This window comes from Urocitellus parryii, chromosome 10, assembly GCF_045843805.1.
Source record: "Urocitellus parryii isolate mUroPar1 chromosome 10, mUroPar1.hap1, whole genome shotgun sequence".
Taxonomy (NCBI): domain Eukaryota; kingdom Metazoa; phylum Chordata; class Mammalia; order Rodentia; family Sciuridae; genus Urocitellus; species Urocitellus parryii.
This window is the reverse complement of record NC_135540.1, coordinates 78,690,293-78,703,454: the sequence shown is the minus strand read 5'-3', so window position 1 is coordinate 78,703,454 and position 13,162 is coordinate 78,690,293. Positions and strand designations below refer to the sequence as shown.

Sequence of the window (13,162 nt, the reverse complement as noted above, 5' to 3'; positions counted from 1 at the left end):
GAAGTGAAGTCATATGTCTGTTACCATTTCAGCTTGAAAAGCTCTGAAATGGTTCCATCTTTTCCCAAACTTGTTCATGTTTTAATGAGTAACTTCTTTTACCAACACTGAAGTCCTTAAACTTTACTGAGCCTCTCGTTTTTATTTTTCTTCTGTGGGCCCAATCAGCTCACTAGCCTCTTGATCTATAACTCTTAACCTTGGCTATATGATGGAGTCACCTGGGAGCTCTTAAAAACACAGATGCCTGGTTCCACCCCCGAGATTTTAATGGGCCCCAGCATTTCTGTAAAGCTCTCCTTCTCTTCAGTCAAGTGAATGATATAATTCCTTTTGAGAAGGAAATGATTATTGGTTGCTTCTCTCTAATTCTAGAGACTTCCCTGGGACCAGGTAATGGGCTCCTTCCTGGACACCTTGTCAATGTGGTGGCATTAATAAACCAGTGAAATTCATCCATACTACACTCTTGCTACCCATCATGGACCAAGAACTCACCCTTGGCCACCTCATTCCCCAGAGGATTGACTTCCCAGTCTTTAACATACAGCCATAGAAAAGTGCCCCACTTTTTAAATGATTTGAACTCAGCAAAATTAACACTCTTATCAGGAACATAAAATGAGGGAATTAAAAGGGATGTTTTATAAATCAGTAGTAACATATTGAGACAAATAGCTAACCTGGACAGCAGAATGAGAGCAAATAAATAAATAACTGTGCAAAATTAGACAATACAGTTTAAATGAACAGTGTGAAAACTGGTGTATACTCTGTTTAAATGATATAAATAAAACCAATAAACTGATGGGGCCCACACAAATAATTTAAGATTACCAAAAATTTTTAAAAAGAGATATGCCACTCATCCTCAGAAAGACTGGTAAAGTACTACTAAATATTCCTGAGCCCATTTTAGAGTGAAACATGTATATATACATTATTAATGTTCAAATGCTACATGTGAAATGCTGCTATAGCTATAAAAGGTAGAAAGAAACATTAGCTGCGTTCTAGCCTATAAACTAAATTGAGTGAACAAAAATAAAAGATAAATCATAAGATATGCCACAATATAAGATTAATAGAATAAGAAAAGAATAGAATAAGAAAATTAATAGAATAAGAAAAAAATAAAAATTTACCAATTTTATTCTCATAAAGTGTAGGTTTATTTAGATGCATGATTGATTGCAATGTGGGAAGAAAATGCTGTAACTTCTATCTATATTTATTTTCTTTAAAAAGGAAATCATTTTAGCTGATATTTAGCTTTGGTTAGTATAGCAGAGGGGCCAATCTCGCTTACATTAGTCGGGCATTACCTCTGGGAAGAAGAGGGCTTCCACAGTGTGGGTGGGAGCCATGAATTCACTTTGATACAATAGCCTGCTAAATCAATTTATAGATTCTAACATGTACCTTCATACCAAGAGAACCCTAAAATGAACAGACCCATGCAAAGAACCCAAGAATTAAAGATAATATTAGTAATTTGCAAACTTTAACAATGTAGAAGGCACAGAACCCAAGCTTCTTACTCCTATGGAAAGTTTTCTTTCACTGACAATTACAAGGTAAAAACAATGACAAATTTAATCAGATCTGACAAGAATTTGGCCAAAATAGAGAAAAATCATTAGGAGACTATTATCTAAATAGTTATGTAGGACTATGTATGATAAAGGAAAAGTCTCACCTCAAGGATATGGTGCCTTGACATATTAGCTAGTTCATACATATAATTTATAAATAAATGAGATATGTGTTTTGAGGATGCATACCAAAAGTTTTGCAGACATACAACCCAAGAGTTTGGAGATAACCATCTCAAAGCAATACTCCAAAAGTGGTATAGTATCCTTTTCACATATTCCCAGCAAAATAACAATACACGCTGTCACTTGAATATCTTTGCCTGCATTATTACTTTACTGTACTTATATAGATTCATTCTTTGTGTTGAATATTATGTAAATTTGGGATAGACTAACAAAACATACAGGATCATTTCAAAAATTTATACTATTTGGAGATAAAATCAAAGTATTCGTGAGAAATTTGCATTTTAAGGGTAACAAAATGTGATTACTTTTAAAGTAATTTAGAGTGAGTGAGTGTGACATTGTCTAGGAAAAGCCCTACTTTTAAATGAAAGCTTATGAATAATTTGCAATTCACATAAAGCAACATGCTAAGCAAAGATAGCATATATTAGCATACCGGTTATAGTTTCCATAGAAGTACATGCTTTTAAAGTTTGTGGGGGAAAGGTCTTTATTCTTAAGTAGTCAATACCTGCAAAAATATTGTTTAAATATTTTACTCAGATAAATTTGGTCTGTTTTGCACACAGTTTTATTGGGACACAGACTTGTTTATTTGCTCACATACGATTATTTGTACCACGATCCTGACTGACCTCTGGGCTGCACGTCAACAATCAGTAAAGGAAAAGGTTTAAGTTCATCATCAGAGGGAGAAGAATGGAAAAAGAGAAGGGGCCGGATCTCTAATCTGCGTGTCACCATCAAAGCCCCAAATCCTCGCTTGCTTCTGGCCCTTGACAGAAAAAGTTTGCCAAACCCTTGGTCTAGCCTCTTGTTTGAATTATTGCAAATTGAAAATAACTGATTGAAATTAAATTTTATTATATATCAGGAAAATATTGTTTGAAGCCAAATTACCTCCTAAGGAAGGCAGGTGCTGTTGAAAGAGCCAGTGGGTGCTGTGTTGAGCGAGGCCCTTGTTGTGCAGTAAGGGTCAATGGGGAATTTGAGAAGAGGGTCACAGAGCTGTGTGGCTCTGCATGAGTGACAGCATCTGGAGTGCTGCAAGAAGAAAGAAGTGAGGACAGAAAGCAAGGGGAGGATGTGGGCCCAGCACACCCGAGGTGCACATCAGTGACCTGAGAGGGAAGAGGGGACGGCTGACAAATAAACCAAGCTAATACAAGAGGAGCAGGCTTGTGGAACCAGAGAGTCAGCAGCTGAAATCTCTGAAAATTCTTTTAAACCACTGGGAGAATGTTAGAGTTTGCACAAGATAGGGTGACGAGCTCCTAGACAATCATATCTATTTAGGAGGCACCACGATCCTGACTGACATCTGGACTGCACGGCAACAATCAGTAAAGGAAAAGGTTCAAGTTCATTATCAGAGGGGGAAGAATGGAAAAAGAGAAGGGGCCGGATCTCTAATCTGTATTGTAGGAACTTCAGGCAATTCCCGTGTGAGTAGGCATTTCACCACATTTGCCTTTCATACCAAGCCCTTCGCACAGCTCAAGGATACCTAGAAGAGCCAAAACTTTTATTTCTCTACTTTTGTAAACTGTTTCAACTTTAATATTCTCCATTTTTATTTCTATATCTTTTTATGTATGAGTTGCATAGTTTTCATCTACCTAATAAGAATTCCATTGAAAAAATACTTAGCATTGTAAAGGGAGACTTTTACTTAATTTCCCCAAATCTAGTTTTTAAGTGAAAATATAGTCTTTTAAATGATTATAGAACTAGATTCACAGACACATAAAATATTAGAAATGGAGAAGGTATGTGGCCATCTAGGCTGACCCCTTCATTCAGAGGCAGCTTCATTTTACAGGCAGGATGACTACCTGTATATTTTATACACGTACATGTACTATCTTCATTTTAAAGGCAGGGTGACGACCTGTCAGCCTGGCTGACTTGGCTCTCAAGCATGTTCTGCTAGGCCAGAACTTACTCAATGGACAGTCTTGGCCAAGCATCCTGGCATAAATACATTCAAATGTTTGTTTTCCATAGTTATTTATACTTTTAAGATCTGAAATTTTAGTCTACCAAAGTGGCTTAATACATTTAATAGGATTTTAATATAATAGTTGAGTGACACCAAAGTTGTGATTAAAAAAGACAACGTCTGCTTTAAGAAGTGCATTTCTCTTTCAAAAAATTGAATCTTGGAAGTTCTTTAACTTGGTTTTACAAGGGAATAGTGTTATGGATATTTAGGAAATTAAAACTCTTTTAAATCAAAGGAGTCTCTCTTCTATGGTATCACACATGGGTCAAAAATTAATATCCAGGAATTTTCTCTAACAGAAATTATAAAGAAAATGAAAAAAAAAAAAAAACCCTAACATGGCAGAAGGTAAGTTGAATACTTTCTGAATCAAGAAAAGATACTTCAGCTGTGGCTTTTCCAATGATATCTGGTGCAGCACTAGTTTTTTTTTTATTATTTCTATTATTTCAAATGCATCAAGAGTCAATACTTTCATAAAATACATAGAAAGCAATGAGTAGAATAATAATATGAAAAAATACAGACACAAAAATTATTAACTTGATTGTTTTGTTATTAAATTTAACAAGAACAAAATTATTACATTGCTCTAAAAGTCTCTGAATGTTTACTCTTTTTTTTTTTAAAGAGAGAGTGAGAGAGGAGAGAGAGAGAGAATTTTTAATATTTATTTTTTAGTTCTCTGCGGACACAACATCTTTGTTGGTATGTGGTGCTGAGGATCGAACCCGGGCCGTAAGCATGCCAGGCGAGCGCGCTACCGCTTGAGCCACATCCCCAGCCCTGAATGTTTACTCTTAATGCAACACGTAAGACAAAAGCTGTGGGCATCAATGTGTAGGCCACACTGCAAATAGTGCTTCTTTAAAGACTTTGAATCTTTTTTAACAAGTGAATGCCAGTGAGCAAAAGGCACTTGTCCTGAATGGAGGTGTTAGCACTGCTAATGTTGAGTCTTAGGACTACAGGTGTTGTTTGACACCCACAGCAAACTGCCTTATACTAGCAAACTGCAGGAATCTTAGAGGGAGGAACACTCATGAATGTCATGTGGGACGAAACTGGAGATGGCATTAGAAGTCACTTGATTTCCATTTTTTACAGGTTCCAACCTCAAAATAAAAAGTAGACACATGCATTGTGGCACATGGAGAACAAACAGACACACATTTTAAAAACTCTCACCCTCCATATTGTTTTTTTACTCTCAAATGTGCATTACATTTATGTTGGTCATATTTCTCATGGACAAGTCATGGCTATGATTATACATAGTTCTTGCAGGCATAAACAATGTCAAATTTTATAAATTATAAGTTGCTTAGATCAGAGGCTGATCTAAATACAGACAACTTTCTGTATTCTCCACAAAGCTTGGCAGGTGCCTTACACATATATTATATATTTTAAAAAATTGGATGAAATAAATACATTGCTGTAGTCATCAGAAAACTCTGTACATACTAATCTGCAAGTATTAACAGGACATTTACTGTGGTGTGGACTGACATCTCCAAGACTGTACTCAAGTCTTTTTTTTTTTTTTAAATATTTATTTATTTATTAGTTATTGGTGGACACAACATCTTTGTTTGTATGTGGTGCTGAGGATCGAACCCGGGCCGCACGCATGCCAGGCGAGCGCGCTACCTCTTGAGCCACATCCCCAGCCCCTGTACTCAAGTCTTAAAGTCCTGTACTATGTAGTCACTGGGGGCTTTTATCCCTATTGATTATAGCAATTTCGTATTCTGTAGGGATTATAGAAATTGGTACCTAATTTATTCAATTAATAGGCTTGTTCTTCTAGAAGTATCTATCATCAGTCTACACTCCTCCTTTATTATTATTATTATAATTATTATTAGAGTACAATTATTCTAAGAACTAGTAGCACAGAAGCAGTTACTGGAGACGTGGAGACGTGGGAGAATTCTAAGGGCACTATTCATGAAGAATTGACTCTCAACATTAGTAAAGGCAGACACTAAAGAATTCCCAGTCTTCAGTTTCAGGCCTCAAAGTGTGGTATGTAGAACAGAGGCATCAGATTCTTTAAGGTACAGATGTAGGGCCCAATCATAGCCTCCATCAGGACCATCACAGAGGAACTCCCAGAACAGGGTCTTTCAACAAGCACCCCTGATGGATTAAACGCACACTAAATAGGAGTACACTTCTACATTCTAATTAATATATCCAAGTCTAATATATTCTAGATGTAAATATCTTTTTAAAACCATAAAATGATTTGAAGAAAGCCATCACATTCTAATCTTCCATATAATATTTCCAATTCTCCAGTCTATTAGCATTTTGTTCATAGTAATGACAATGTTTTTAAAGGAAAGAATGAAATATAAGTTTTAAAACATTAAGCTATACTAAAATGTTTATAATGCTGCAACTCTGGAAAAGATCTTTATTATATTTGAAATTTTTAACTGCACAAAAGCCAAAAATAGATGCATTTTTTTTGGTTGGAACAGTATTCAGAGGATGCTTATATGATGTGAGGGAAGCAGTAAGACATGGTGGTTAAATTATAGAAATCATATGGAGGTTCATCAAAAGACGAGGCACGGACCCACCATATGATCCAGCTGTACCACTTCCCAGTATTTATCCAAAAGCATGAATGTCATCAAACTGCAATGATATATGCATACCCATGTTCATAGCAGCATAATTCACAATAGTCAAACTATGGAACCAGCCCAGATGTCTGTGAGTGGATAAATGGATTTAAAAGTGTGGCAGAAATACACAATGGGGTTTTCTTTAATCATAAAGAAAAATGAAATTATATCATTTGCAGGGAAATGGATGGAACTCAAGAACATTATATTGAGCAAAATAAGCCAGACTCAGAAAGTCAAGGGTAATATGTTTTCTCTCACATGTGGAAGATAGAGAGGAAAAAGGAAGAGAAAGGTGGGGTGGTATCTCATGAAATTCAAAGGGAGAATAGTACAGTAGAGGAAAAGGACCAGGGGGATGCAGTGGGGAGCTACTGGGAAATTATATTATTATATGTTATGCATGCACAAATATATAACAACAAATCCCACCATTATTAATTATAATGCATCAAAAAATATGGGGTGGAGGAAAGAGAACTGCTTGGTTAAGCAAGCAGGTTCTCTGGTCACTCTCCTCTCCTTGCTGGCTGTGACAACTTAGGCTCTTTACTTAACTTCTCTGAGATGCTATTTCCTAATTAACATTACGAAGAGTAATATCTCAAAGGGTGGCTCAGAGGTTAAAATGGAATGATGCATAGAAAGTCCTTACATGCTGTCTAGCACATAGCAAATGCTTAATAAATGCTTTCAGTGACAACACTTACATGGACACAATGTCCCCAAGCCTACGCACCAAAAATAGGACACAACTATTTTTAACTTTTCTAACCAAAAGATAATCTCTATCATAGGGAAGTGAAACATTCTGCAAGTCTCCTCTTTGCTACTAGTAGCTTTTTACAGAAAGGGTACATGTGAAAGGCCTACTGCATTCACATGTAGGCCACGGTGGGCTTGGCTGCCAGCCCCAAGCATGGTATCCTCAGAGGCCACATTTTGTACATCCTGAAGGTCCCCACATGGCAGTTAACAGTGCCTTCCACCCAGTGGGCCTCAACAAACATATGTTAAGCTTCCCTAAGCATGTGTTAGACTCTCTGGGTTTGTAGACATATTATTCCTTTCCCTATAGCTGCTTTTATCCAGGAAAAAAAAAAGCAAAGAAGCAATAAGAATAAGCTAAGCCGGAGAAACAATATAAAAGAGCTCACATGAATACTTCAGAATATTCTCTCTGGCAGCCCCAAATCTTGCTCATCTATGTTAAGCTAGTCATTGCAAAATAGGGTTCCCTAATATTTTGGTTATAGGCTCTTCATTTCTTCACACTTTGGGGAAGGTTCAGAGAAAAAGGAAGATGGAGCCAGTGGAACCCTTTGGGAGAAGATGAGACTGCTCCAAATTGGCTCCAAATTGTTTACAACCTGGGAAACCCAGATATGCCAGACATGGGAAGCAAAGAGGCTTTGGAGGTGGTGTAACATTTAGAAGCTTTTCAATGAAGAAACGGTTTCCAATACCTACCCATGCAAGTCATCTCAGTGCTTGTCAATCTGAGCAACAGGCAGATGTGCCAGCTTTCATGCTGAAACCAGATGTCCCCTTTAGCAAGTGCTGACAGCCAAATGACAAAATACCAATCCAAACCTTCTCTGTCCTTTCCCCTCACGCCTACTGCATTTCACTCAATTATTAGTTATTGAGTGAGGCATAAAATAATGACAAGAGGACCAAATTTAAAAGAAGAAGGGAGTCTAAACTAGAACTTCACAGCACAGTGATGAGCTTGGAGTTCAGCTGTTCATTGCATAATCAACTCGACGAACAGTTACAGAAATTCCAGTTTTCATAAGAAACTCTTCAAAGAGCATAACATATATTATTGTGAAGACATTTTCTTCTATGACCTTGTATATGATCATGATAATTCAGGGTTTATCTGTTTTCAGTTCCTTCCTGTCAAGAGATACCTGCAAGGGATTCCCCCCACCCTTGCCCCAGACAAAACTGCAGAAGGAGCTGGTTACTTGGATAAGCAATTGATGCCTTAGACTTGCAAGTCAATCTAGCATTGGGTTGACTGGGTTCAAACACACTAAACATTTGTGAAGAAAGTGGGCTGATGGTTGACAAAAAATGGATGCTTTGAGGATTGAACTTTTACAGCTTGTTGAGCTAATAAAGGTAGAGACTTGCTGAATGTTTCACTTCCCTATGGTAGAGATTATGGGAAGGTCACATGGTACTGAAACCATCTGATTTTGGGTTTTTGTTTGTTTGTTTGTTTTGGTACTGGGGATTGAACTCTGGGACACTCAACCACTGAGCCACATTCCCAGCCCTATTTTGTATTTTATTTAGAGACAGGGTCTCACTGAGTTGCTTAGTGCCTCACTTTTGCTGGGGCAGGTTTTCAACTTGCGATCCTCCTGCCTCAGCCTCCCAAGCTTCTGGGATTACAGGCGTGAGCCACCGTGCCCGGCCTGAAACCATCTATTTTTTATCCTTCTCTCCCACATGCTTCCTAAGAGTGGGATCATAGATCTCATTTTCTATGTTGCTCCATCATTCTCTTTGTCGCTAAATCAATCTTTTTGAGAGAGAATAAGTCTTGAGTCCTTCTCTCATTCTCTCTCTCACTATCTGTATCTCTCTCTCTCTCTCTCTCTGTTTCTCTATCTGTATTCCCCCCCACCCCCCACCTCGAAGACACTTAAAAGAAATTCACCAAAGATCAAGTGGCCTTACTATTGAGGCCAGGAAATACTCCCCTAAGAAGGAACTGTCCTCCTGAAGCTGGTTCTACCAACACCAACAGCCCCACTACACTATTTTCTCAGATAAAACAGAAAGGCAATGTGGGACCAGAAGAAGGTTCTGAATTCCCCAGCATCTGAACAAGGTATTTTAGGATTATTACCTACTTCATTCCATGTGGGCTGATCAGAAAGCAAATACAACCAACCTCTCTTTTAAAAACTATGCAAACCACATAGCATAGCAAGGAAGATTATGAACATGAAACTGTCGCCTACCAGGTATGTTTTGAAATTTCCCAATAGGTGCCAAAGAGGAAAAGCTGACATGGATGCCAGCCATAGACACCTGCTACTTCGGCGTACTCATCGCCCTGCTCCTAGGTGTATCTGGAACATTTCCTTCCCCAGTACTGGAGGAGGACCTTCACTTGGCAAACTTGCCCACAAAGGCTGGTTTGATGCCCAGTGCCTCTGAGGTGAGAATCCTGTCTCTGGGTGGTAGGCACCTGGCCAGGCTGCCAGGCTGACATTCTCTAGCACTCCCTGCAGAACCCCAGAGTGGTCTTCTCTTCCCATCCTTTATTCTCCCCCTGAACCAGCTGATATACTTGCCATGTTTTCCACAATCATTCTTCCTGTCTCTAGATCCACATAAAAAAATGAAAACCTGTTAGCCACCTTCACCTGGATTTCCAGCATTCAACAATATATTATTTCTTGGGTCTCAGTGTCATTCTATTTCTAGAATGCACCAGGCTTGGACTACATCAAGATATAAAACACAGATCCCCGTCCTCATGGAACATACATGCCAGTGACATGTTTGCCTGACTCGGTGACCTGAAAAGAACCAACTAACTGCTGTGATCATTCTCTACAGCTCAGAGAACACCAGGCTTTCTGCCCTCTGGCCCAGCCCCCACTATCAAACTTGCCTTCCCCTACACTCTGTACTCCAGTTACATCCACTTGAGCCACCAGTCAGTCATTCACTCACTCCTCCTTTCCTCTGGCATGTTTACCCACCTAGCTCAGCCCTCCCGCCTTCTCCTGGACTGCCAAGCCCTGCTCATCCTTTAAGAACCAGCTCCATCGACATCTTCTTGAAAGGCTTCCTGAACTCAAGCAAGCCATCAGTCACTTCCTCCCTCAATTCAATTCGGATATTGTACTGATCTGCTTCCTGTTTTGCTTCCACCTCCAGACTGAGAGCTCACTGAAGTCAAGGTTCATGCTGTGCAGCTTGGACTACCCCAAGCAATTTCCCTTGTACATGACTGACATGCAGAAGGTGCTCAAGTAAACATTGATTCATTTTTGGTAACCCTCTTTCATTTAGAGTCAAAAGCTTTTTGCTCACCACTGAGGATCCCTAATTCAGCGGAAAGAATTCTTCTTTTCCTAGAGGTAGTAGATATTAGATTAAATAAGGTAGTCACTCACTTCACTTCTGGAAGCAACAGCCCGGTGCAGCGGAGTCAGCCACATGTTGTCCTTGGCATTCACACGAGCTCCTGGAACCAAACGGCACAAGTTAGAGGAATAATGGAGTCAAAGAACCTTCTGCCAGTGTTACTCAAATGCTCTCTCTTGCTCCTATTTGCCTGATATAACCGCCAGATTTTCTTTTTTTTTTCTTTCTTTTTTTTTTTTTTTTTTTTGGCATCCATCATGTCCTGACAATATTTTGTCTGGGATGAGAGGACCTGTAAAAATGTTTTATCTAAAAATTCCAATGTTTTCTCTAGGACTAGCCAGATATTTTGATAGGAAAATGCCAGCTTCCACAAAGCTTTTGCACAGACACAACATGGAGCCTATGTAGATTGCTCACAGCCCCCTCCTGCTATGGAGTGGGCAGAGAGGCTCAAGCATGAGGTGGAACCAGCTCACACTCAGATACTCCTCACACCCAATAAATTTTATGAAGCCATGTCATCATCATGGAGCAAAGGCAGGATATGCTCTTCTTCCAGGAGACTCTCACAGTTCTCCGTGACAGCAAGCCCTCCAAGTCTATGTCTGAACAGCAAAAATACCCACAACAAACTTCCTTTTTTTGTGGTTCGGGGTTTTGATCAGTCTTTTGGTCAGAGATGAAACGTTCTATTAAAGAGCTTACAGAAGGGGAGGACGAGAAAACTTTGCAAAATGTCTCCGTAGATGCCACAAGAAGAGCCCATTTTAGCTGTAGGACAGCAAACAAAGAAGCTCAGAAGGTCAAAGAGTGGAGGCATGAACCAAAAAAACTACACAGTAAGGCAGGGGAGGGGAAGAAAAGAGGGACAAGAGCCGAGAAAGTAAGTCAAGTAGAAACAGAGGTTGACTAATCTCCTCGAGGTCAATGCCAGCTGGCAGCTGAAAAACAGAACTTTAAAAAGGCAGCAAGAGACTTTCATGGGTAAAAGTAAGCTTGACGTTTAGTTTAAGGCATGAACCAAAGGAAATAACAAATCATAGAACTCACACTGTCTTAACTGAAGAACAAACACCATTAACAGCAATTAACCACAGAAAACAAGAACACAATGTCTAAAGCAAAGAGAGAAAATACCTCTCCTTCCAGCCTCCATTCTGATTTCATTGGTTTGAGATGGCATCAAGCACAAATATTTTTAAAATGCTCCCTAGGATCCAAGATTATTGTAACATCCTGTCAAGGTTAAGAGCCACTGATGAATTGTTGCTTAGTATATATCAAGGTTAAAAATTATTTGAAAGCTAATCTCATTAGCACCAGCTTGCCTAAAAGGTTTCAACCTCCCTCACTTCGATAAGGAACACAGTAAAATCAGTGTGGGTGGGCAAAGGCTGCACGCATCTCTGGCCCCAGTAGCAGGATGCTCTGAGCTAAATGCTCTGGGGTAAATTGAACGTGGTGTTGGAAGATCCGTGGTCAGAAGACCCAGATTCAAGTTCTGATTCTAACGCCTACTGGCCCCAGTGATTTAGAGCCCCTCATCTGTAAATGAGTCTACCAATAACAATAATACTAACACTTCTCTATTCATTGCATTGGGTACCTGGGAGAATCAGATGAATATGAAGATGCTTTGTAAATTGCAAAACACTAAAAAAAAAATATTAGCAGTTCTTATTTCCAAATCACCTCTAATGCTCATCTACCTCTAGATCTACAACTCAGACTTTCACAGGGGGTAAAAAGTATGGCCATTGCCCTACCAAAATGAGAAGCCCTACACAGAGATTTAAGAATGCAAAGAATCATCACCTAGAACTTGTACAAGCAAGTATCATTTTAAGAGAAAGAGAGACTCAAGTGTCAGAGAATGCTAAAGAAAACAAAACCCAGATATTGTTAAAACAGAAAAAATGGTGGATCTTAAAATCAAAGTCTCACTACTTAAAACAAATTTTATGGGGAGGGGAAAGGAGGGATGATGAACTGAAATTGATTCCTGTGCATGTATGAGTTTGTCAGAATGAACCCAACTGCCGTGCATAACTATAAAGCTCTAATTTAAAATTTTTAAATATAATTTTTAAAAATTTAGATTTTTTAATTAAGAATACAAACAACAATGAGAGTTAGCAAGGATGTGGGGGGAGGAAAGTACACTCATACATTGCTGGTGGGACTGAAAATTGGTGCAACCAATCTGGAAAGCAGTAGAGATTCCTTAGAAAACTTGATGTGGAACCACCATTTGACCCAGCTATCCCACTCCTCAGTCTATACTCAAAGGACTTAAAATCAGCATACTATAGGAACACAGCCATATCAATGTTTATAGCAGCTAAATTCACAATAGTTAAACTGTGGAACCAACTTGGATGTTCTTCAGAAGATGAATGGATTAAAAAACTGTGGTATATATACACAATGGAATATTACTCAGCATTAAAAAAGAATAAAATTATGGCATTTGCAGGTAAATGGCTGGAGTTGAAGAAAATCAAGTGAAATAAGCCAATCCCCCCAAAAGCAAAGGCCAAATGTTCTCTCTTGATAAATGAATGCTGATCCATAATGGGGTAGGGGAGTGGATGGGGAAAATGGAG

The 13,162-nt window shown here is 38.8% G+C and overlaps 1 protein-coding gene across 1 annotated transcript in view; it reads right to left on the bottom strand.

Moving 5' to 3' along the window:
- The window catches only part of LOC144257311 (uncharacterized), a 138,965-nt gene that overhangs the window by 37,651 nt on the left and 88,152 nt on the right, over window positions 1-13,162 (bottom strand). Inside the window, 1 exon segment of the mRNA XM_077803516.1 lies at window positions 10,583-10,653. Within this exon segment, the coding sequence (XP_077659642.1) occupies window positions 10,583-10,653 (71 nt within the window).